Below are 24,721 nucleotides of genomic sequence, written 5' to 3'. Positions count from 1 at the left end.
AGCAAGTTACGCAACAACTTCACCTGCTGATTTCGACCTCATCAGTAAGAAGGTTTTCTACTTTGAAAGGCTGGCTCAAGGGGATGCCTCTCTCCTGCACATCTTTAACCCACTTTTGGTATACCATCTCATTCCTGAAGTCCCAGCTGAATGCCCCTTCATAGCTCAGAAATGCAGCAGCAAGCAAACAGTCACCCAAGAGACGCACACGCCGCTGCTTCAATCCCTCCAAATCATTTGTCCACCTAAGTTGGGAGTATGTAGAAGGGGTGAAAAATAATTGGTAGAGACAGGGGGGGAAAAAGAAAAAACAGGGGGTTTAAAATTAAAAATCAACCTGTTAAAGGGTTGGTTAGTAAGTGCTGCATGTTTTTCAACCTCACCGTTCATTCTCAGAGCTCAGCCCAGAGATGAGTTTGTCAGCAGCTATCAGTCTCCTCTCCATCACCTCAGCCTCCTCCTGCAACTGCTGCTTCTCGCAAATAGCAGCTTGGTATTTCTTACTAAGAGTCTGCAATTCTTTCTGGATGTTGTTGAGCTCATTCTGAATGCACTCCAGCTCCCGCTTACTCTGAAAGAAGTTCCTCTCTAGGCGAGCCACCTGAAAATAAGAAGGCAATACATCAGTTTAAGCTGTGTTTCGTCCAAAACAGGAAAATTCAATGGCGATTTAATAAACTTAATAACCTTTTCTCTTTTGGGTTTTATCTCCCTGGCAACATCACAGTAACCCACGATTGCCTCGACAAACTTGAGCATTCCTGAGCCGGCCTTACTGATGGCCTGCATTTCCTCAAAGCTTGTGTGGAGGTTCTTTAGATAGCCTAGCCAGAAAGAGAAGAAAACAAAAAGTGGAGCATCTGTCAAATTCAATTAGCACTCTCTTGCACAGTATACTAGCACCATTACTTGTTTTTACTTTTGTACTCAACGTAAATTCAACTTACCCTTGACTGTCCTGACCTGGTTGTTAGTGATCGCATCACAATCCATCTCCATCAGGGAGCGCAGGAAGTTCGCTTCTGACATCATCCCTTTTGCTGACTGCCAACTGATTTCTTTGTTGCCACGCAACACCAGGATGCACTCGCAAACCACCTGCACCTGTTTGGGTGGCTTGGCAAATGATCTTCACATTGGACCAACAGGAAAAAGCCGATAAAGGGAAAACACTGATTAAAAGAGGACTTAATTGTCATGATAAGCAATGGCTGTGCATCAATGACGACTCATTAAGGTCTCTTGAAAATGAACCGCTCTGCACTGTCCAGTATTCCTTTTCAGGGTTTATGTTATCCAAGAGCCAAATGTAATTTACATGTAATGTATTTCTACAACAGAATGAAAAGAATGTTCTTCATAAGGAGCACAGTTTACCGGATCTCTGTTACATCAGATTTTTCCAGGTCTTGCAGGGCATTACGTGCGGCCTCTAATGCTGGCAGAGCTTCAGCTAAGGAACTCTCAGCTTCTTTCTTCTCAACAGCTATGACTTTATTTTGCTCCTCAATCTCTTTAGCTTTGTCTTCTGCCAGAACCTTTTTTTCCTCAGCTAGAAAAGAAAGTTATTGATAAGTGGTTTGAACTAACTGCACTTAATTTCCATTTGAAGACTACAGGATACTGTATTAATGAAGGCCATACGGCAGGCAAGTGTTTACTAACCTACTGTTGTGTTGGCGGCAATCTCATCCAGCAGGGCTTCACATGCCGTGGACTTTTCAGCCAGGACAACTTTCTGATCTGCCAGCTTGACGTTCAGTTCAGCCAGCTGTTCACTGGCTTCCTTCAGTTTATCCAAACCTCCCTCCAGATGCTTGCACTGAGCTAGAACAGAAGAAGACACATTAACGGTCTCTAATGCACACTAACTCCAACAGAAACCCTGCATTTACAACAGGTTTCATTCCCTCACCGAGAATAAATTGGTCTTTTTCCTCTAAGAGTTTGGAATAGGTGTTAATAAAGTCCAAGTAGTTCTTTGGAGTTACATGGTTGCAGCGTCTGAGTTTTTGCTGGAATAGCTTGCTGTAGTGATCCACAGAGCCGTGGACCATGCATACATGATCTATAACAGCTGCAGAGTGTGCATCTGGTATCATCGGACTTTCACCTGTGGAAGGACAATAATAATATAACATTTCAACTGTCTTACTGAAACACCTGTTTTAAAATAAACATTTTCCACGACAAATACATATAATAGAAGTAAGTTTAATTACACACCAAGAAAAGACTGAGCTACTGCAAGTAATGCCTGCGGAGGCCATGGAAGGAACCAATCTATTACAGTGTTGTTCATCAGTCCTGGGAGAAATAAGAAGTACGTCGGGTTAATAAAACTAATTTATAAACTATATTAAGTCAATTGAAGCCTGACCAAATATTTCACCTGGGAAGTTCCTGCAGCGTGTCCTCAGGGTATCTCCCACTGGAGACATGCCTAAAACAATGTGTAGATTGTTGGCACTCTTGTTGACAAAGTACTGCCACACACTGTCTTTAGAGGGATCTGATCCCATTGTAAGAGCTTCGTCTCGAAGCTGGTTGAGAATGGATTCTTTCTCATCATCGGGAAACAATGCAGGAACAATGCCTATAAATAGAGTGCATGGTGAGAGCACTGCAGCTGTAGCTTTTAAGAGAGATAAATAGAGAGTGAGGAGGTCAGGAGATTATAGTCATATCCAACCTGAGGTAAGCATGTTGTTAATGAGCTCCAAGAAGCCTTCCTCAGCAACGTGAGCATCAGTAAAAAGAAACACGGTCTTCTTATTCTCAATGCCAAGCTTCAAGTACAGAGTTTTTAGGTCTTCACGGAGGTTAGACTCACTGTATCCTCTGCTCAGCGTTATCTCAAATACCTGGGGAAAGCAGATCCAAAAATCTAAAGCTGGAAATGTATTTGTGAAGAAGGTTTAGCACTGCTTAACATTGAAAGCCCTCATGTAGTAGCCTTACAGTTACAAGATTGCAGCTTTCACATCCCAAGACATGTTAGTAAAATTCATTTGCATTGCTTAAAATGTAATTTTAGTGTATATGACACTTGTTAGTGACAGTCATTTGCCCTTCGCCACACCAATCATGAATTTTACCACCTCACAGCCAGCAGCAAAGGCAGCCAGCTTGGTAAGGGACTGCTTGCCAGAGCCCCCCACACCAACAAGCAGAGCATGGCCGCGATCAATACGGATGATGCGGTGAACCCGGGTCAGATGTTCCAGAGCATCGTCAAAGAGCACTAGGTTCATCCTCGATTTGCTCTCATTGTATTCCTCTAAGATTTCCTGCAGAATTACATAACACAGTGATCTGTTAAAGGAGTATAACAACTATAACAAATGCCAAAACATACTCTTACATTATTTTATTTTGTTGACTTTATAAGACAGTTACAGAGAAGAGCTACAGGAAAGTGGAGGGAGAGAGAAAGAGAAATGCAGCAAATGGCCACAGTTCAGACTTGAACACGGGCCAGCCACTCTCCACCATGCAGCATGTGGTTGGCTGCTCATCCCAGTGAATCAAACCGGCAGTATTACTTCACTTTTCTGTCTGAGACCCCACACCTCCACCAAGATGAACATTTTCCCCCAGAATAGTTTGTAATATTTTCTTGAAAACATCAAGATTTGTTTAACCTGGTATGTATAAGATACAACGTGAAAACTAAATATTGTCCTAGCTCACATTAGCAGACAATCCTTACAGAAATATCTCCTGGCCCAAGCCACACCTCTGCTAAAATGTTCATGCAAACTCATTTATACTTTTGGAGTAACTCTGATAACAAACATACAAATAAACAAATCAATCTAACCATATGACCACTTGGGTTAAGGTAATAACTTTACCTGAAACAGGGCTTTTGAAGCATCATAGTCTTGTATGTCCTCATACACCCTTGGTTCAGTATCACTGAGGGCTGTCCTATAGTCTCCAAAAAGAATTGGGTCTCTCATAACTGCCTCCATGTCCGACTTAAAATGCTCCTCAGTCATGTTGTTTATGTGCCTTTGGACCTTGGGGAAAAAAACACACATCTTCAGTATCAGTATCTATCAGTAGATTTTGAGTCTTATTGTTACATCCAACATGGAACCAATTACCCACTTAGTATTTGCCTTTTTAATTAAATTCAGTTTAACAAATTTTATTTATATAGTGCAAAATCACAACAAAAGCTGCCTCAAGGCGCTATATAGTGTAAGCTAAAGATCCTACAATAACACAAAGAAAACAGAGGAAAACCCAACAATAATATCCATGATCCATTTTGAGCAAGTGTTTTTGCAACAGTTGGAAGGAAAAAACTCCCTTTTAACAGGAAGAAACCTCAAGCAGAACCAGTCTCATGGAGAGGTCTGCCACGACCCGTTGGGGGTTAGTGGAGGAAGACAGGAGAAAGACAGTTTTGCCTTTAGTCATTAAAAAGGAGAATTCACATTAAACATCTGCTAATATTATTAGTAAATATTACCAAAGCTTTGTCAGTTTCATCAATGAGTCTGTCATGGAAGATTCTCAAGCACTCATTTCTCCACACACGTACAAACTGGGCTACAGTCAAAAACCTGTAAGTCAGAGAAAGGAAAGACATTTAGGATCACAGACCTCTGTCAGTCTGTCACAAGAGTGAATATGCTAGATTAGACCTGTCCGGTTTGGTGAGGGTGAGTCCATTGTACACTCTTGACAGGTCTCTCAGGTTGAAGATGTAGTGGAATTTGGAGGGAGTGGGTGGCATATCTTTGATGATGGTGTTGTAGAGCTCCAGTGTGCAGGACGTGACCTGATCACAAACTTTCTGTATGGTGTCCTCAAACAGCTAAAATGTTTTATCACGTACAAATTGGAGAATTAAAGTGATGCAGATGGTTGAGATTTCAATATGTTTTGATTTATATGTGAAAGAGGTACTCACTCTGGTGTGGCCTTTTAAAATAGAACCGTAGATAAGGTGGAGGGACTCCATTGTAGGGAAGGGGACGCTAAAGACACTGAAGAGTGAGATGAAGCGAGGATCCACCTCGTTTCGCCCACCTCCTGCCATTCCCATGGCAGCAATAAAGCCAAGATCCTTGAGGATTTTGAAGTTAAGCTCCTTTCCTCTGTCATATATGCCTCCTCGATCCAAAAGCAGCTTTAGAAGCGCAATAGGCTGCTGTGTGCCATAGTTATCCACCTGCACAAGTGTATTACAGTCATTTCAAACATGTAAGCACTATCGCACTTTAAAGAATAAAAGACTACTTAAAACAGGTACCTTTGGCATATTCATGTCATCCATAAAGATCAGGAGTCTCTTCCCCATGGGAGGTCCATAGGTCTCTTTAGTCCTTTTCTCCACATTGGCTTCGAGGTTTCTCTGCAGATCCAATGATGTTGTTCTGGAGGAGAAGTTGATGACAAGAGTACTCTGGGAACAGAAAGAAAGACATTTAAACCCATATGACAAAGAAATATATGTACATACTGTGTGTACAGTAAGATGTACAACTTACACTTGTTTCTGCATTAATATTCTTCAGAAAGTTATGAATAGTGGCAGTCTTGGAAGTGCCAGACTCTCCAACCAGTAGCAGCGGCCTCTTTATCTTCACCATCTGCTCCAGGATCCAACTGGTTCTTGTTGTGTCAATAGTTGGCACTAAAGAGAGAATGAAGGTACCAAGGCAGAAATGTATAATTCATGATGCATGTATTTACACCTATGTTGCCCAGTTTTCACAGTATACAGACAAGACCTTTACCTAGGATATCAATGAACTTCATTTCAGGGCTGTGGATGTATTTGGGGACCAGAGAATTCCAGGGAACCCACTTCCCTTGTGTTCCATCAAAGTGAAAATCATACAAGGTTGGGAGGCATCCTATATGGATGAAGTCACTTCGTTAACAATATTAAGTAAAACAGTTTAAAAACTGGCACAAATACCTGTGAAAAAGGTTTATCATAGTTCTTTTTTTCTCCATAAATCATTAATCAATCCACTATAAACCCAAGAGAATGAATGGTCATTTTCACCATAAAATAAGAAGAAATCGTCCCCTTTTACCTGGGATCTCGCCAGGCCCAGCCAGGGCTTTCTCATCATGAACTGTAGGTAGGCAGGACAGCTTTTTGATGAACTCATCAAACTGGATCCTACCACTCTCCAGCAATGTAGCCCCAAGTGAACAGTACAGAGCTTCCAGAAAGTAACACTCCAGGACTTCGGGAGTGCTGTTTTCACTCTCAAGAAGTGCATCCAGTGTTAAGCACAACTGAGTGACCTAAACACACATATCATGCATAGTTAGTTCAAGTTCAGGTTATGAGACTATACCATTAATTCCATTCATTTCTTCTTATTTAAATACAATCAAGTGCAAAGGAGCATTTACAGTGGATGAGATTATCCTACCATATTCAGATCTGTCTGGGGGACAACAGTCTTAAGTTTCTCTCCTTGTTTCCCATCAACAACACCATCCACAATCATGTCAATAGAGCTGTGGACATATTTCTCAAACAGACTATTAAGCACTTCTTGTTCCTAGACAAAAAAAAGAGACAACAGTATTTAAAAGTCTAGAGAAGTATGCATTTTAAACAGTGATTTTGTTTCTCAAACCTTATCAGGTCTGCTGTTCACCCATCTTTGCCAGAATGGGGTATATCGCAGGTTTTTAGGATCAACAAATACCATTCCACAGCGGGAAACAGTAGCTGGGGAAGCATACTGCAGATCTCCAACCTGTGTGGGTAGTTTTCTTACATTAAGCTTTCTTTGAGGCACAATCCAGGCAATTGCATTCTACTAACAGAAATCTTGAAATTCAGACAAACCTCAAACAGCAGAGCACAGTGACTTTGTAAACGGATCCTTTCTCCATTGGCTAGAGTCAGAAGCTTGTTGTCATCCATCACTGAGTTCATATTTTCGACCCACAGAGCATCCACATCCCCATCAAACAGGATGTACCTGTTTGTCAAAGAGCAGGTGATTTACAGAAATGATTTCTTGTTATCCTAAATGGATGATTACATGCCTTCTAAAAATATTGTCTACCTCCTGTCTTTTTTGTCAGTAGGCTTGTTAATTTCACGGAAGATGTTGGATAGAATCCCATCAGTCCAGTCTCGCGTGTCTGGGTCCAGAATACCATAAAGTTCAATCACGCTCATGGCTTTAGGGTTCAGAGGATACAGTTTGGTTTGCAGTCCCATTCTGATGGTGAGATAGATTAAAAGTTACTACTGTTCACACAAAAGATCAGAGAGACGATGTAAAGTTAAACTGACTTTGTCTGAGCTTGACATAATGTGTTGATCACCACTGATTTTCCTCCACCTGTTGGACCCACAATCATTGTAGTGTGCCGTGTCATCATTGTCTCATACATCTGCACCACTTTATCCACCTGAAACAACAGATGGATGCAACAGTTTACTGTTGACACATTTAAACAGCAAAACTTTGCTAGAAATTGATAGACAACATCAAATATGAGACTTTGCACCTGGTTGGGTAGTATGACATATTTTTTGTCCTCCAGGGTCTGTTCCACAGCATCATTGAAGTTGGGATAGCGAACACGGGGGCAATCAAGCCCAGGGAACAGGTCTGAGATCAGCCCGAGGAACAGAGGGACATCCTCAAACACAAACTTGGGTAGGTTCATGTCCCTGAGAGCCCGCATCAACACCACATCCTGTTGTCAGAGGGATAGACATAAATACATGAACTGAACGACGGAATGAATGAAAAAGAATTTATGCATTTATACATCAACTTCATAATATTTCAGTATTGAAAATACTGAAAAAATAAAAAACGAACCTATAAAATTGTTGCACACAAATATTTTTTGAACATGGGGGCTATGTAACAATAGTTTAATGAAGGACAGTTTTCAGTACAAATAACAGCTCCAACTTTTGTGTAAAATAATAAGAATTAAACTATTGATAAACAAATATAAGATTTGCACCTCTATCTTACATTCTCTGTGTCATCTTAAAAAAAGAAATTTTGGATGATACAGGACAAATCGAGCATTTGGTAACCTTTACAAATGTCCAACATATTCCTAGGATAAATCAACCTTCAACTTTTACCTGAGAAGTCACAAATAGCAACTTGGTTTTCTGTCAATTTAAAAAAAAAGAAAAAGAAAAAGTTTTATTTGTTATTTTTCTGTACCTCGCTCAGCTCAGGTGAGCTTCTCTTCAGCTCTCCTGCCATCACTAGGACAGACTTGAGAGCGCGCAGGCCGAAGTCATAATGAGACTGCTTGGACAGCTGTTCACGAGCCAGCTTATAAAGTACGGTCATTTTCTTTGCCAGCACCTGAAAAGAACAGAAGTAGAGACACATTAATAACACTATTATCAGTCAAAAGTCAAAATCTCCAAGTTATCTATTTTCATATGCATTTTTTGTACTATTTAACAATATAAAGTAATACAATATAACCTGTGCGTGTACATAGTTTATGATGCATTTCTTGCAGTACAGCTGACAGCATGTGCAAATGAAATCAAATGCAAGTTCATGGGTGCATGTGGTACCTTGGCCATTAGGAAACCCTCAGAGAAGAGCATAATCTCGCAAATCTGCTGCAGGTCCGGCACAATGACCACCACAGGCCTGAAGAGAGCTTTGACGGATTCAGGCAGCTCTGTACGTCCTGCGTAACCAGGGTTCATAGTGATGAAAATTCCTATGCGGTCATCCAAGTTGATCTCTTGCCCTTCAAACTGATGCGTATAGGGAGATGGAAGGTGTTTAGGTGTAATACATATATAATGCATACATGAAAAATATATATTTATTACTGGTCCCCAGAGATGGGCAGTAACGCGTTACTTGTAACATGTTACTGTAATCTGATTACTTTTTTCAAGTAACGAGTAAAATAAGGGATTACTATTGCAAAAACGGTAATTAGATTACCGTTACTTTCCCGTAGGAACGCTGCGTTACTGCGTTACTAAAACCGTGATTTTTTTGCGAGAATGTCTCACAACAGTGACGTAAGCGAGTGCGCCGTTAGTGACAACAGCTGTCTGCAGATCAACAATGGATCACATATCGATTGTGGGAGAGAGTATGAGCGTGCAGCGTTTAAAGCGTGGAAGTACTGACCTTACTTTGAGTTTGATTCCATAAAAAGTGACAAAAACATTAGCGTCCATTGTGCGTGGGAAGAAAACTTCTTTTTACAGCGAAAAAAAACCCTAAACTTCCAAGCAAGCACCGAGTGCGCCATGACGTAATGGGAAACTCACAGAGGAAGTCGCGGATTCTTCAACTGACCGCGGCACACCTGCACCAGGGTAAACCTCCGCCTACCGCAGTCCTGCTTTACAGGTGAAAATAGAGCAACAGCACCGCTGAGTCTTTGACTTTATTTATGTTCTCCTGTGTTTTACTTGCATCTATTTGAAAGAGTGAGTGTAAACACAAAAAATATTTTATTTTATGTGCTGGAATGTGCAGAAAATAGGTTTAAATGTTAAACTAATTTATTCAAGTCAGGGAATGTTGCATATAATTAAATTTTTGCTTGATGCATAAAGTTAAAAGATTAAAACTGATAAAACAAGTTAAAAAAAGAGACTTTTCCATTTGATTACATTTTGTATGATGGATTATGTAGAAAAAGTAGAATTGGGCTGAAAGATCTATCGCTTTATCACCTCTTCAGGTTGTAAATCGTGTTTTTAAAAAGTAACTAAGTAACTAAGTAATTAATTACTTTTGAAAATAGTAATCAGTAAAGTAATGGGATTACTTTTTGGGGGAAGTAATCAGTAATTAGTTACTGATTACTTTTTTCAAGTAACTTGACCAACACTGCTGGTCCCACATAACTAAACAGACTTACATAAAACCTGTTAAGGTGTAGAATGAGAGCATTGCGGATAGTCTGGATTTGGGAGGAGATCACTGACAACACTGAGGCATCGATACGATTGAACTCATCAAAGCAGCCCCAAGCTCCGCACTGTGCAAGGCCAGACAAGATCTTGCCCACTGCCTGGACACAAAGGGAGAGGACATTCACGTAAAAAGCTAGAGTGATGACAAGTGATGACTGCACTTTTTTAAATCCCAGAAAAGCTTCTTACCAAGTAGTCCATGCCCTCACCACAGTTTGTAACAACACAGAGCAGGCCCAAAGCCTTAGCCAGATCCTTGGTGGACTCTGTCTTTCCTGTACCAGCAGGTCCAGCAGGAGCTCCACCCAAGTACATGGACAGTGCCTTCATCCCAAATACACATGGACAGGCATGTTTTAGTCGAAAAAATGTACATGCTTAGGTATTAAAAATTTGCTTATATCCCAGACCTGTGTGAGAGTGAGGTAGATCCGGTCTGTCAGTGGGGTTATAACCAACCGCCCATTCAACCCCATGTATTCGTAGCCATAGGAGAAAGATGCACTGCACTGGCGCACAAATAAGTTGTCATCTTCCCGGACCCAGTAAAATCTCAGCTGGCTTTCCCATTCAAATTCTTGTGCATCCATTATGCTGGAAGGAAACTGAACTTTAAATGTCGTTCTTTTATTATTTTCACTATTTAAAACACACTGCCACAAACAAATGTTCAAACCTGCAAAAGTCAAGTTTACCTTTTTAGCACAAAGCTGTCCACTATGTCTCTTGCGTGGACATCAATGATGAGCACAGTGTTGAGCTTTCGTCTGTCATTTTTCTTCAAAGGCTGAATAATGCGTGACACCAGCTCATCAATCTGTTTGTGCATTTTCTCAGCATAGTTCTTAAGTGCATGCTTCTTTCCTTTCTTCACATTTTTAAAGACATCCTCTAACTCCCAGGTCCACCAAACTTGGTTAGCAGCTAGTACAACCATGCCCTGGTACAGCAACATCCAATCCACCCTGTAAAACATTGCAATGACAGATTACCTGAGGGCCAGACTTGCACACGCAGACATTGGCAAAAACACTCAGGCACTTCTTTCGGTCACAAACGTGTCATCACTGTGCCTCTTAGCGAATATCAAAAACTTTTTTTCTCAAAGATATTTTTATTAAGTTTAACCAAACAGAACATTTGCACACATTTATAACAAACACAATAGAAAAGACAACATTGCAGAGCTTGTGAAGGGAAAAAAAGAAAGAAATCCAAAAAAGCATTGAATGCAAAGTGGTCTTCAATTCTAAGAATGAACAAAACTAGACTTGATTATTGTTGAGGTAACATAGTTAAGGTAAAGTGTGCAATTCTATGCTCCACAACTTTCCCAAAAATTAACCCCATCCTCAAGCCGGATTACGTAAAAAGAGAAATATATGTAGAATAAATAATATAGAATAAGAATAGAATTATATGTATATATTCTATATAATTATATACATATAAATAAATGACGATCCACATACATAAATAAATTATATATTTAAAGAGAGAGAGAGAGAGAGAGAGAAAAAGAGAATCCCTTCCTTGTTGAAACTTAAAGAGTAGTGATGGAACTTTGCTAAATATTTCCACACCAGGTGGAACGATTAGCTGTTATTGCTAATTGAATAAGAGCGTTCATTTTAACAGAGTTTTAGCTGAGGGGGGACCACTGTGTCAGAAACTGTTTTGTATTATTTAGTGAAGTAAGAAAATTTGTACTTCCTTGTAACAGTTTTGCCCAGATATGTGAATTGGTTTTCTGCTATTTTAAATGGGAAGTTTGAGTATCCTGGCCCAGACTCTCCTCCATTTACCCAGAAGAGTTCACTTTTATGTAAGTTCCAAATGTGTCCTGGCCAAACTGAATGATAATTGACAACATAGAAGGTATAGATCCACTAGGAAGACCAGGAGATCTTTATGCACAACTCCTCTCCTCCAAATCTCTGAGGCATCTGCATAGCTTCAGAGTGTGATAGCCAATGGTTCTATAGCAAAATCAAAGAGTAGTAGTGGGCTTAAGGACACCCTTGCCAAGGTTCATTGTTGGAGGTTGGTGGGCTGTAACCGTTGGAAGTTCAAAAGGACTGAGGCTTTAGGGAAGAAATATAGCAATTTTATCCAATAAATAAATTTAGGTCCAAAGTAGAATTTTTGTAACAATAGATACTCCCACTACACACAGTCAAATGCCTTCTCCGCATGTAAGGAGGGGACATACCCACAGGTCTCAGTGGAGGGAAAATACAGCATTTCTTTAATTTGGTTGGGTAATTCAAGTTGCTCTGTATTGGCCTTTTCATGTTTGCTGAATAAGAAATTATTTGCTATCTCAGAAACGTCTTTCATGTATCCCAAATAATCAGGTTAGAAGATTCATTTGTAGTATTCGTTTGAAACACAAAAGATTGTTGTTGTTTTTTCGCTGAATTTTATAAAATTATGATCCTACACCACTATGCTCTGGTAGTCACAGGGGCGGACCGATGAAAGCCACTGATTATCAATAATAAAATAATCAATCCTAAAATAGGTATGGTGGACCTGTGAGAAAACTGAGTTTGGACTGAGACAGTGCCAGGTGTCAAAGACACCACAATTAGACAGACAGGACTGAACAAACGATGGAGATTTACTTAAAGTTATGGGGTTGGGGAGCCAACAGTTAAGATCCCCACCCTGTATTAGAGAGTATGAGCTCGGATCAGGCAATAAAGAGAAAATGCACTCAATATTATCCACATTGGGGGCATATACATTGGCCAGTATCACCTTGGTATTGTAGAGTTTGCTCAAGACAAAGACATGCCAACCATCAGAAATGACCTTGTGTGTTTCGAAACAAACATTTTGATTGATGAGGACTAAAAAAACCCTGGCTAGTACGAAAATATTAAAAAAAAAACAAAAAAACAACACAAGCGGTTTCTTTCTCTGGTGCATGTTATTTACACATACCTACTCCGGTCTTCACAGTAGTGGAAGATCGCTTCCTTTGTGATGAGCCTGTTAGTCTTCCTCATCTCCAGTAGCACCCCCATCATCCACTCCTCCACCCTGCCCTCCACTGCGACAGGCTGTCTTAGTTCCATCACCTCACCCTCAGCAGACACCATGGCTCCAACTACTGTCTCTCCATTGCTATCCACGTCAAATCTCAGAGATGCTATGTTGTCATACATCTTGTGAGACAAAAGAAAAAACACACATTGGAAACAATGAGCCTCCCTATCTATACTTTGAAAAATTAAGGTCTTGTCTACCACTCCACCATCGCTTGTACTTGCCAAATACCTTGATCATATGTTCCTGGACACAGGTATGGTCACTACTCCCCAGAATGCTGAGCAGTTCATCATCAGAGATGAAGAAGAAGCGAGGAAATGCATGTCGCTTTGAGTCCAGGTAATCATTAAGACTCTTCTGGCATCTCTCTAAACCGTCACTCAGGGCCTGCAGGTCTGTTAGCCGGTTGGGAACCAGGCAACAGCGCTTAATGTTTGGATTCCTCACTGTGTCATTCATTATCTACACAAACAAAGAGAGATGTAATTTTGACAAGTCTAGAAGAAAGTACTTTAATTTTTTAAGACCAATATTATAGCAACACTTACGTCTTTAAACCTTTTGTCAATGTTATCAAATTTCTTTGCTTCCTCAGGTAACTGCAAGCGAATGTCTCCTCCTATAAATATGCTCTCCAAGTACATCCATTTTCTCTGCACGAGCAACCAGACCTGTGAAAGACGTATTTTTTTTCCTATAAGTATTTTGTGGATCAGCCTAAGGGTGAAGGAAAATTTGGCCAGTCTTACTCACCTCAATAGTCTCAGAAATAACAGACAGATTTTTTTCCCACTGCTGTATGGTACCAAGGAAGGGTCCAACAAAGCGGCTGCCAGCCATGCTCTGTAAGTTCATGACATCATTGTCCACATTCAGTGAGATCTCATCCACCGCACCCAGAATGGAGCCACGTTCCTGAGTGCCTTTGAAATAGGGCTGAACATTGAACTTCATGTTTTCCCAGGTCTCTACCACTCCTTTTACTCCCTGGAACCAGATACAGATAACATGTTTTAGAAGTAACTGTCATTTCCCTGATGAACTGATAGAACTGGCAGATTATTCCATTTTGAGAATGTTTTTAAAAAAGAGAGAACCTGCCTTCTCAATACCAAGCTCTTTTACAGCCGAGGTGACGATGTCGCCTATGACATCTGCATATTTGTGCAACTCCATAGCAAACATGTTCTCCAGTGTGAAGCTTTCAGGGTTGATCTCAAAGCTGGTGCCAGTCCTTTCCATCAGTTCCTTCCAGTGCCTTGAATATAAAGACATTTTTATTCTCAGTTTTTTTGTTTTATCTGGACATAGATAATTTGAACACGTGAATTCAAAAGTTTACATCTAAATAAGTAGAGTATTTAATACTCTACTTATTGTCAATATTATGCGTATTGCAGAACAATCCGCTAGGAGCAATAAATTTAAACCTAAGTGACAATAAAACAAATCCAGCTACGTTATTAACTGTAAATTTTGGGGGGGTATTATATTCATTCTGGTTTCTCACTAGTATCAATCTTGAGACAGACCTGTCTCTGAGGGCCTCATTCTTCAGGTCCAGTAAAAGAGGCAGAGACTCTCTGAACTCCTTCATGCATCCGTCTAGGAAAAAGGCCACAGGCATGGCCCGCACTTCTTTGGGCAGCAGCCTTAAGCGTTTGATGAAACCCTCAATGCCCTGTTGTAGCAGCTGGATGTCTAAATCTATCCACAAGGTCTGAGACCACTGTGTCTTTGCATCCTGCAAGATGACAGGACAAGCATATATATATATATATAAAAATTTAAAAAAAATTTAATGATCACATTTATGTGTATTATGCACTGGTGTTTTACAAGCATATCCCACCTGCTGAGCTTTATATATATCATATATCTGTCTCAAGCCATTCATGTCATTCTTTATGCTCAGAACTTCTGGGAAAGTGGTGACTGACAAGTCCAGCAGCTTTTCAGCATTAGTTATTTCCTGTTGACCTGCTACAATCTTTGCAAGATCTGCCTCGTATTTTCCCATAATGGCCAGTCCTGCAAAAATAAAAGTGACACGGGCTTGTTGCTCCACTACATTTCAACATTTACCATGCACTACTATTCTCTACTCAGCAACAGCAGCATTCATCTAAGTGCCCAAGTACCTTTCTCCAAATCATCTCCTACAGCTCCAGGACCATGCATGTTGAAGCTTTCGGCAAACACAGACAACTCCTGTTTGAACTCTTCGATATTCTCCTTTGTGATCTTTGGGTGTGTGGATGGGAGACAAGTGTGGCAATCATAAATGTAAGACAAGAACATTTCTGTTTATTTTTAGGTTTAAGAACATTGTATGGGATTGATATCTTACCACAGTAAATGATTTCTTGATGTCTTTCAGACTTCGGTCTACTTGTCTGGCTTCTATGAAAAGGTCACTCCACATCTGGCCAATGCAGGCCACCAGCTCCCATTCATCCTCACCTGCCTAAAGCACATAAGACATAAACTTTTTAAAATGGGAAACAAGATCACTTTTGAGGTTTTATACAAGAGCACTCAGAGCCTCCCCCCAAAGGGCAAGGGCTATACAAAGAAATGTTGATGTTTTATTTTCTTTTTATTACTCCATGCTGATGTTAGTATCGGTAATATAGAAATCCCCAATAATGTCACCGGCATTGCTTTCATAGATCATTTGTGCTGATATCAATATTAATATGGAAAACTAGTGTAGTATTTTTTGTTTTGTTTTTTCATTGTGAATTCATATAATGTTATATTGAAATAAATGTTTTTTTAGTTTAAAGAACTATATGATCCGAACTCAAATAAACTTTTTCCTAATTTGCAGAACCCTGACCTTTAACCCATAACCTTGAAGCATTACATACTAAAATTGAACATTTTCCTATTTCCACCCATGTGATTGGAACAGAAATGACTGAAGTCTTTGGCTTCTATAAGTTATAAAACTTGAGATTTTAAAATATATCCCTGCAGTGTGTGATTTTGTAAAATATTATGGCATCATTGTGACATTCTAGGGAGTCATACTGAAAAAATTAAAAGTGAGTTGCACAGACTGCTAACAGACAGACAAACTGATCACACACTCTCTCTCTGTAAAAAGACACAGTACCTCCACTTTATACATGGCCAGTGTTCTGTATTGTTCCTGGATATCTGTGATTCTCATCTCCACTTCTAACGACATGTTCTTGATGGCTGAGATGGTGCCAAGGACAGACTTCAGGTCGTCAAAAGTGTCAGGACTCTGTTTCAGCTTCTTAGACAGTTGCTTTTGTACAAAATAATCACAAAAAAGATAAATCACATAAAAGCCAAAGAATATTTAGGATAAAGACTGTAAACACAAACTGTGTATTATGATTAACTACCATGAATTCATCTCTCAAGTTAAAGATGTCCTCTTTAGCAGGCTTGTTGAGTAAGCTACCAAGTGAACTGATCCAGGCTTCAGCAATTTCGCTCACAGTGTGGGCCAGAAGCTCCAGGTTTAGGCATACGCTGTGCTCATTCTTAAACTGAGGCTCGAGCATCACTTCCTGCTTGATACGAGCAAGGGACTGCAGCTTATAATCATACATGACAAAGGACGGCTTCCTTGCAGCAAACTTTTCATTGACAATGGTTCTGTTCTTTTCCCAAAGAACCCGATAGCGCTTCCAGTGGTAAAGGTACTGATCGATGGAGAAAAGCAGACGCTGGATGTTCTGAGATACAGTTACACAGCTCTCCTTGATCTGAGGAAGCTGGGACACGTCACTGTAGAAATTAAATGTCACCAGCTTATCTTCAGCACCCACATGTTGTGGAGGGCACTTAATGCAGGTCCCATGCATCCAACGCACAAATTGCTTGAACACAAAAATAAATCCAAAGTTAAGATATATTATTAGTGGTAAATTGAAAATCATTTATTTTTTTAATGCAGCGACAAAAAGACTAAACAAAACACTGTGATGAGCCCACCTTGGTGCTAACTACACAGTCTGTGATACACTGCACGAGCAGGCGGTAGATCTCGTTGCTTTGGGGCTGCAACACAATCTTAGGTGCAGACAGGATGGCGGTGATTTGAAAAAGAGCTTTATCTCCCATCAGCGCTATATTAAAGGCCTGAATGTTTCTGAATATGAAAACAAACATGACAGATGTTGCAATGGTTAAGACTAACAGCATTCTACTTGTTAGAAATGTGGTGATTATTACCACTCACAATCTATGCAGGCTCAAAACCATTACTCATTACCTCTGCACCATCTTTGTAAGAGTGTCCAGTATTCTGTGTTCCCAGTGTTGGTAATAATCTACCATACATTTGGCTCTGCCAGTGCTGGTTTCCACACTCAGCTGTTCTATTCTAGTTATAAGGACTCCAATGTCAGCATACTTCTTGGCAAGCATCGTCACAGTTTTGACTCGCTCTCGCTCAATGTGTTCACAGAACCCCTTAATAGCTTAGGAAAAAATATGAAACTATTAAAATAATGTATGCACAAATTCTTTATTTCCAGTAAACTAATAGTATACTTCTAATACATCTACCTGGTAAGTCGTTTGAGGCATCTGGTGATGGAAATTTCAGTAAGTTGGCCATCATCATGGACTGCAACTTAGAATCAATAGCCTTCTCATGTTCATGAATCTGATTGACGACAAACTCAAACTTAGTTACAGTCTGAAGGCTTTGGTTGATGAAATCTGGGATGCCTAAAACCAAACATTAGCAGATTTCAGTTTTATACAAAAGTAATTTCATCTGACAGCAAGCATAAACAGAGATGTCAGCCTTTGTATGAATAGTACCCAAGGAATTCCAGTTGAGTCTTTTGAATCCCAAACTGATGCCTTTTCTGACTACTTTTATATGTGGAGCCAGCATGACGACATGTGCTTCATTCAAACTGTCCAATGCAGAGTGATAGCGGTTGATAAGCTTGCTCAGATCACTGACATACCTAAGATGAAGGACGAAACAGTTCAAGAGAGAAAGGAGATCAAGTACTGGTTTTTGAGTTTTCTGGTCAGTTACGGGTGAGTCTCATCACCTGATGAATTTGTTTTCCTGAAGTGCAACATTTTGAGCTAGATCAGGCACAGTGTAGCCCAGGGCTTCAAGACTGTAAGCCTCAGAAATTATTTCTTTGATCTCCGGAGCAAAGTTCACAATGTATCGCAAACCCTTTGGTGTGCAACTTTCAGGTGGCGGGACGTCCTTAAAGTGAGAAAAATGCAGGGAATTTTAGAGAGTCTTAACACACAATATAAGAGAACCTTCACAAACACACAATATAAGATACAACAGTTATGAGGAAATAGCAAAAGACACATACTAGTTCTGTTTGAGTTGAGTTTTTACTGGTAACCATGGCCAAAATGGGTTTTTTCATTAGCAAAGGCAAATTATGTTCTGTCTCCGCCATCCAGCTTTCATATTTTGCTGCCTCATAGTCCTTCAGCTGCTCTGCCACTTCTACATACTTCTCTCTGGCCTGAGCAAACTACAGCAGAAAGAAAAGAAAAAGAAAGAAAGAAAATCACAGAAAGTGGTTTTAAAAAGCATTTTAGTGTATAAACAGTTTAACATTAATGGTGACATAAAGCGTTTTGAAATAACTCACCACTTTGTTCTTTTCACAGTCCAACATCTCCGGCACTTTCAAGAAGGGGAGGATGGCATATTTGATGCGATGGAATAGAAATCGTGCCCATCTGATTGCCCCAGCCACAGGAGGCTCATTCTTATTTAACGGTGGTTTGTCTTTCATTGTCTCAAAAATTTCCCATGTCCTGTCCACCTACAACCACACCAACAAAATGACGTGTCACTCACATAAATTACAAAACTTTAGTATTTACCTTTATGAAACGTTTACGTCGAGATTTTATAAGGATAAGTTAGCCAAAGCTTGACAGATCAAAGGTATAAAGAATAAATGTCATTTGTTAGTAGATTTTAGTTAGCTGTAGCATTATTTTATACACACATGCTCACCAACTTAAGTCACATTGTCTTGGGTGGACTGTTCCTCAGCTGAAGCTTCAAAATGATTTTAACAGTAACTTTAATGTTAAATAGATGCCAGCATGTTTTATTCAATAGCATATTACCTCCTTGCAGTACTGCTCCAAGATATCGTCAAGCTTTTTCATCAGATGGTTACTGATGACCTCTCTGGTGCGAATGTGTTTAAACTTCAGCAGCATGTCAAAGGCATCAGTTGAAGAGTGCAGTGTCTTAAAAGACTCATCAATAAAGTGCATCGCTTCTGCCTCAATAGCCTAAACAGACACACGCATTCAGCTTGAAATATTGCACAGTTATATTTGTCCAAGCTGTTTAATTACTTTGTGCATTTAGAACAACCAAACAGCTTCTGCAATATCTGAAACCCACCTGAACTGCCGTGTTGAAGTCTTGCATGATCATTTTCCAGCTGCTCATCTTAGAGATGTTGAAAGGACTAAAAACGGCCTCCTCAAGGGGCACAACCAGATTTTCCACTGTGCGGTGCACTTCATCAATGTGTTTTGTGTCACCTGTCACACTCAATAGCTCTGGGCCAAAGATATTGTAAAACTCCTCCAAAATCTACCCAACACAAACACATGAGAAATAAAAATCTGAAGTTTATTTTACACATTCAAATCTTCAGATATTGTGTGAGAGGTCAGTATTTATGAATTATATATGTATTTTATACATATAAATATTCACACCAACCTGCAAAACATTGTACAGATCCTGGCAGACAGAAGCCATGTAATCAGTCTTCTCAAACAGTTTCTTACGGTCAAACTCCCAACGTGAAGCCTTGCTCAATTGCTCAATTTCAGCACGCCTCTCAAAGTAGGATGTCTTCCACTGACTTAAAACCTGCTTAGCTTCGTAGACCTTGGATTTGGCAACTCCCCTGTTGTTTCTGTTTAAGGCACAACACACTATTATACTGACACAAGAAAACATCACATTTGAATAAATGATTCTGTTTGACTACTGAACAATAAATTTGGTTTTACTATAAATTAAAAAGTCTCAGAATATGTAAATGGGTCCACATATACTTGAACAGCGTGTGGACATCTATGGCTTGAGTCACACGTTCACACAGCTGCCAGGCAATTCGCTCCATTAAGGGGACCATACAATCGTTCGTGTTATAGTGGTAGGAGATCATCCATACAATTTGCAGGCTCTCCATTAAAGGAGGGATGGTCTCCAAGATCACACCAAAATTTGCTCCAGTAGCCAGATTCTGAAACAGACAATGGTAGCTTTGATAAAAGTGAAGGAGAAGTTAACACAACAGATCCACAATCATTCTTTTGATTCCTTTTCCTTTTGTCCTTGCAAAAAATTTATAGATTCATGGAACCTTTTAGTTTCATGTAACTACCTTTTTTTTTTATAGTCAGCAATAATGTTCTTACCATGAAATGCCTTTCTAGTGTCTTGAGGAAGCGTAAATTCTCATCTGACTCCAAACGGTATTTAGTAAGTTCAGCAATCGCTCCCTCCAGTGTAAGAACAATGCCTGCACCTGCTTTGGTCATCACCTCCATGATCTTCCCTACTGCAGCATGATTAAGCTGTTCACTCAGAGCATTAAGGACAGACGCACGTTCCTGCCAAAGTGCTATCTCAGCCAAAGGACCAGGCGCCTGGAGGAAAATGGAGAGTGAATGATTGAGTCTAGCGACTGCATGTCACCAGGTGCAGTTGAGACATTCTTTAACTGAAAGTTTTCCTTTTAGGTCGATGGGTATTTCTTAAATTCTTGACAATATTGCATAAATTTAGCAGAAAAATTATTTCTCCTGCTTTAGTTCCTGGACTGAATCTCAGAACACGAAATTACAATTACAAACCTGTGGTTTTTTGTTTTTCTGCTCCTCAATAACAATGGTTATTTGCGTTTGCCAGTTCATCAAGCACTGCTCCAAGCTTTCTACCATCTCTGGATTCGAAGGCAGGTCTTCCAACTCCAGCTCAGGAATGTGCAGTAAAATCCCATCTGTGACATGTAGAATGCTTTTAGACTGAATCACTTTTTGTGAATGGGCATAAAAAATAACTAATGTCCTGTAGACATTTATCAGTACTAGTCGATACTCTTGCTTGGAAACTGAGAGAAGAAAAAGCATTTGCTTGCAAATCTATATACTCTAATAAAAATTAAAAATCATGGTGAGTTGCCTTTAACAATAGCAAGCCCTTGGTTCAAGTAATTAAACGAACCTTCAAGCTGAAGGTGTTGGAGAGTCGTGTTCAGCAGTCCCAAATGTTTATGCGTTATGTTGAGCAACTCATCACGAATAATAAATTGCCCACTTGGCTTCACTAAACTCTTTGTTTCATTTGCTTCACTCTTCCCATTCATCTTCTCCTGATGAGAAACTTCCTCACTTTGATCACCTGCTCCAGCTACTGCCATTTGGTTGGCAGTAAGCATGGGTATATAGACCTGAGAGGAGATGCAGTCAAATATTCATTAGAAAATCTGATGTTTTTCCATATACAATAATAAGATTAAAAGCTAGTATGCTGCTGTGACATCAACTTTCAGTCCTACTAACAAAAGTTGCTCCTGATCAGTTGTATTTCTTATTTTTCTTACATGGGCAAGTTTGCTTTGCAGCACCTGAAGAGGGTTTCCACAATGCATGCCGATGTCAAACAGCGAGGGCATCATGATATTGACCTCATTCATGTCCAGTGGTTCAACAATAGTCTCTGTTTTATAATACAACAACACAGTATCTTGTTTATTGCTTTTTTATATGGAACATTAGAAGTGACAAGATTAGAAATAAGTACATCAGAAGGATAAATAAAGTTAGAGAAGCAAAACTCAGATGGTTTGGACATGTGCAGAACAATGAATTTGAAGAGTGAATAGTGGATTTAATCTGAAAAGGATGTCAAATATGGAGCTGACAGGAAGAGGGAAAAGAGCAAAAACACAGGGAGGATTTGTGGATGGAGTGAAGGAGGATGTGCAGAGGGTTGGTGTGACAGAGGAAGATGCTAGGGATAGGGGGAAATGGAGCCAGGTGATCCAGGGTGGTGACCCCTAAAGAGAGCAAATAAGAGGCTTGAACATGTTTAAGTATGACGATGAGGAACTGGCATCTCACCCTTTGTGTTCCTGAGAAAGTAGAAGACACAAGATTTCAAAAATCTCTGTGGGTACTGGTTGACAGCTACGTGAAGCTCAGTGTGATAGACCAGATTTATCTCAGTCCTCTGAAATCACCAAACCAGAAATATGTTAAACCTTAACTATCTTGAGCCTCTCAATCAATAATGCATTAATAATTATATCAGTTTTAAAGTTTGATCTCACATGACTTTCCCTATCATCATTTGTAATGAAGTCGGTGGTGTTCTCTGCCCCACCTGGCTCAGGATCTCCAGTTTTCTTTTCTGGTAATGTAAACATTATTGTTAGATGTTGTCTTGCGGTCCAAATGTCCACAGCGTTGTTAAATTACACTGAACAAAAATATAAATGCAACACTTTTGTTTTTGCTCCCATTCCCCATGGGATGGACGTAGAGACCTAAAATTCATTCCAGATACACAATATAACCATCCCTCCCAAACAGTGGTCACAAATCAGTCCAAATGTGTGGTAGTGGGCACATCTGCCATATTGAGATAATCCATCCCACCTCACAGGTGTGCCACATCAGGATGCTGATCTGACATCATGAGTAGTGCACAGGTGTACCTCAGACTGCCCACAACAAAAGGCCACCCTGGAATGTGCAGTTTTGTCTCACAGCAAAATGCCACAGATGCCACAAGCAATGAGGGAGCGTGCAATTGGCATGCTGACAGCAGGAATGTCAACCAGATCTGTCGCCCGTGCATTGAATGTTCATTTCTCAACCATAAGCCGTCTCCACAGGCGTTTCAGAGAATATGGCAGCACATCCAACCGGCCTCACCACCGCAGACCTCGTGTAACCACACCAGCCCAGGACCTCCACATCCAGCAGGTTCACCTCCAAGATCGTCTGAGACCAGCCACCCAGACAGCTGCTGGAACAATTGGTTTGCACAACCAAACAATTTCTGCACAAACTGTCAGAAACCGTCTCAGGGACGCTCAACTGCATGCCCGTCGTCCTCATCGGGGTCTTGACCTGACTCCAGCTCGTCGCCGTAACAGACTTGTGTGGGCAAATGCTCACATTCGATGGCGTCTGGCACGTTGGAGAGGTGTGCGCTTCACGGATGAATCATGGTTCACATTGTTCAGGGCAGATGGCAGCTGAGAATGTCCCAGTTCTTGCATGGCCAGCATACTCACCGGACATGTCACCCATTGAGCATGTTCGGGATGTGCTTGACCGGCGTATACGACAGCGTGTACCAGTTCCCACGAATATCCAACAACCTCGCACAGCCATTGAAGTGGAGCGGACCAACATTCCACAGGCCACAATTGGCAATCTGATAGACTCCATGCGACGATGTGTTGCACTGCATGAGGCAAATGGTGGTCACACCAGATACTGACCGGTTCTGGGTCCCCAGACCCCCAATAGCGCAAAAAACTGCACATTCCAGGGTGGCCTTTTGTTGTGGGCAGTCTGAGGTACACCTGTGCACTACTCATGATGTCAGATCAGCATCCTGATGTGGCACACCTGTGAGGTGGGATGGATTATCTCAATATGGCAGATGTGCCCACTACCACACATTTGGACTGATTTGTGACCACTGTTTGGGAGGGATGGTTATATTGTGTATCTGGAATGAATTTTAGGTCTCTACGTCCATCCCATGGGGAATGGGAGCAGTAACAAAGGTGTTGCGTTTATATTTTTGTTGAGTGTACATAAGTAATAAACTTTCTGAGAGTATGCTGAAACATGGTAAAAGGTACCAGTAAAAACATCCTACATTAACCCAAAAGCAATACAGTAAAAGGATACGGGTTCATCGAAACTTTATTCACTTTTGCAAACTTGAATTAGCTTTCAGAGACACTGGGCTTTCTGACCTGCGGGTGACTGATAGCCCTAGTGAGGGCACAAGCACCAGGACTTACCGACGGGAACTTCTACTTCACGTTCTTCCTCTCTAACAGTTTTGAAAAACAGAAGACACGATGGAGAGTCTTCCTCGGAGACGAAGTTCAAATAACGGATAATTTTCTCTTCTTCTTCTCCATCTCTCCGACTGAGCAGTTCATCGAAACAGTCGGGACATTTCCTTAAATTAAACCCAGCAGACACCCGCTGTAGGATCCACTCCACTCGTAAATCGTCGTGCACCATATTTTTCCACAATATTTTATCCACCTATTTACCATTAGTTAACATCATCATGTCGGCAGCGATTTCGAGCTCTGAAACTCACCGTAAACGGTGTTTTGCGTTGCCTCGGCAACCAAACGTCTCGTGGAGTACATGGTGAGAGGCATTATTTCCCGGAGCTTTGACTGTAAGGGTCAATTTCAATTTCTGGTGTATATAGCAAAATAGTCAAAATGCACACAAATGACGACAATATTCCATCCGCCCGTTATTCCTTTGTGGTGAAAAAAAAAAAAAAAAAAGAGTAAAGACCCTAAAGGCTACCTATTGAACCACACCAACCACGGGTCCACGTCAGTGGTGTTAGTGCCACAATACCTTGGATCTGTAACTACATTACATAAAACTCATGGATGTGAAACATGACCTGACAGAATCCCTTCAGTAAGGCTT

At 40.5% G+C, this 24,721-nt stretch overlaps 1 protein-coding gene across 3 annotated transcripts in view; it reads right to left on the bottom strand.

Annotated features, from left to right (window-relative positions):
* The window catches only part of dnah10 (dynein axonemal heavy chain 10), a 31,065-nt gene extending 6,609 nt beyond the window's left edge, over positions 1-24,456 (bottom strand). The window contains exons 1-60 of one of the 3 annotated variants that reach the window (XM_085475407.1): positions 24,061-24,456; positions 22,345-22,424; positions 22,136-22,244; positions 21,616-21,731; positions 21,237-21,462; positions 20,867-21,012; positions 20,429-20,659; positions 20,063-20,253; positions 19,722-19,920; positions 19,395-19,589; positions 19,109-19,279; positions 18,619-18,795; positions 18,331-18,498; positions 18,046-18,212; positions 17,804-17,955; positions 17,543-17,707; positions 17,247-17,454; positions 16,967-17,123; positions 16,372-16,851; positions 16,113-16,271; positions 15,342-15,458; positions 15,133-15,235; positions 14,844-15,022; positions 14,524-14,735; positions 14,089-14,249; positions 13,745-13,974; positions 13,540-13,662; positions 13,220-13,453; positions 12,884-13,107; positions 10,630-10,899; positions 10,345-10,528; positions 10,124-10,258; positions 9,880-10,032; positions 8,561-8,749; positions 8,193-8,339; positions 7,510-7,701; positions 7,292-7,410; positions 7,059-7,217; positions 6,836-6,971; positions 6,621-6,743; positions 6,411-6,542; positions 6,063-6,279; positions 5,757-5,876; positions 5,508-5,653; positions 5,270-5,422; positions 4,928-5,188; positions 4,659-4,831; positions 4,484-4,577; positions 3,858-4,025; positions 3,102-3,290; positions 2,693-2,864; positions 2,393-2,596; positions 2,227-2,307; positions 1,916-2,113; positions 1,666-1,827; positions 1,378-1,552; positions 948-1,129; positions 688-824; positions 384-601; positions 24-245 (exon numbers count right to left, since the gene is read on the bottom strand). In XM_085475407.1, the coding sequence (XP_085331533.1) occupies positions 24-245; positions 384-601; positions 688-824; positions 948-1,129; positions 1,378-1,552; positions 1,666-1,827; positions 1,916-2,113; positions 2,227-2,307; positions 2,393-2,596; positions 2,693-2,864; positions 3,102-3,290; positions 3,858-4,025; positions 4,484-4,577; positions 4,659-4,831; positions 4,928-5,188; positions 5,270-5,422; positions 5,508-5,653; positions 5,757-5,876; positions 6,063-6,279; positions 6,411-6,542; positions 6,621-6,743; positions 6,836-6,971; positions 7,059-7,217; positions 7,292-7,410; positions 7,510-7,701; positions 8,193-8,339; positions 8,561-8,749; positions 9,880-10,032; positions 10,124-10,258; positions 10,345-10,528; positions 10,630-10,899; positions 12,884-13,107; positions 13,220-13,453; positions 13,540-13,662; positions 13,745-13,974; positions 14,089-14,249; positions 14,524-14,735; positions 14,844-15,022; positions 15,133-15,235; positions 15,342-15,458; positions 16,113-16,271; positions 16,372-16,851; positions 16,967-17,123; positions 17,247-17,454; positions 17,543-17,707; positions 17,804-17,955; positions 18,046-18,212; positions 18,331-18,498; positions 18,619-18,795; positions 19,109-19,279; positions 19,395-19,589; positions 19,722-19,920; positions 20,063-20,253; positions 20,429-20,659; positions 20,867-21,012; positions 21,237-21,462; positions 21,616-21,731; positions 22,136-22,244; positions 22,345-22,424; positions 24,061-24,289 (10,520 nt within the window). In that variant the 5' untranslated portion in view covers positions 24,290-24,456. The remainder of the gene's footprint in view (positions 1-23; positions 246-383; positions 602-687; positions 825-947; positions 1,130-1,377; positions 1,553-1,665; positions 1,828-1,915; positions 2,114-2,226; positions 2,308-2,392; positions 2,597-2,692; positions 2,865-3,101; positions 3,291-3,857; positions 4,026-4,483; positions 4,578-4,658; positions 4,832-4,927; positions 5,189-5,269; positions 5,423-5,507; positions 5,654-5,756; positions 5,877-6,062; positions 6,280-6,410; positions 6,543-6,620; positions 6,744-6,835; positions 6,972-7,058; positions 7,218-7,291; positions 7,411-7,509; positions 7,702-8,192; positions 8,340-8,560; positions 8,750-9,879; positions 10,033-10,123; positions 10,259-10,344; positions 10,529-10,629; positions 10,900-12,883; positions 13,108-13,219; positions 13,454-13,539; positions 13,663-13,744; positions 13,975-14,088; positions 14,250-14,523; positions 14,736-14,843; positions 15,023-15,132; positions 15,236-15,341; positions 15,459-16,112; positions 16,272-16,371; positions 16,852-16,966; positions 17,124-17,246; positions 17,455-17,542; positions 17,708-17,803; positions 17,956-18,045; positions 18,213-18,330; positions 18,499-18,618; positions 18,796-19,108; positions 19,280-19,394; positions 19,590-19,721; positions 19,921-20,062; positions 20,254-20,428; positions 20,660-20,866; positions 21,013-21,236; positions 21,463-21,615; positions 21,732-22,135; positions 22,245-22,344; positions 22,425-24,060) is intronic. The other 2 variants (XM_085475408.1, XM_085475409.1) reach the window with 2 other exon arrangements.
* Between the last annotated feature and the right edge of the window lie 265 nt (positions 24,457-24,721).

The sequence above is a fragment of the Copadichromis virginalis genome, linkage group LG12, assembly GCF_057382275.1.
Source record: "Copadichromis virginalis isolate Kocher_CV1m ecotype Utaka linkage group LG12, C_Virginalis_male_GT1.1, whole genome shotgun sequence".
NCBI classification, from domain to species: Eukaryota; Metazoa; Chordata; class Actinopteri; order Cichliformes; family Cichlidae; genus Copadichromis; species Copadichromis virginalis.
The sequence above is the reverse complement of the archived record's forward strand: the minus strand, read 5'-3'. Positions and strand labels throughout refer to the sequence as shown.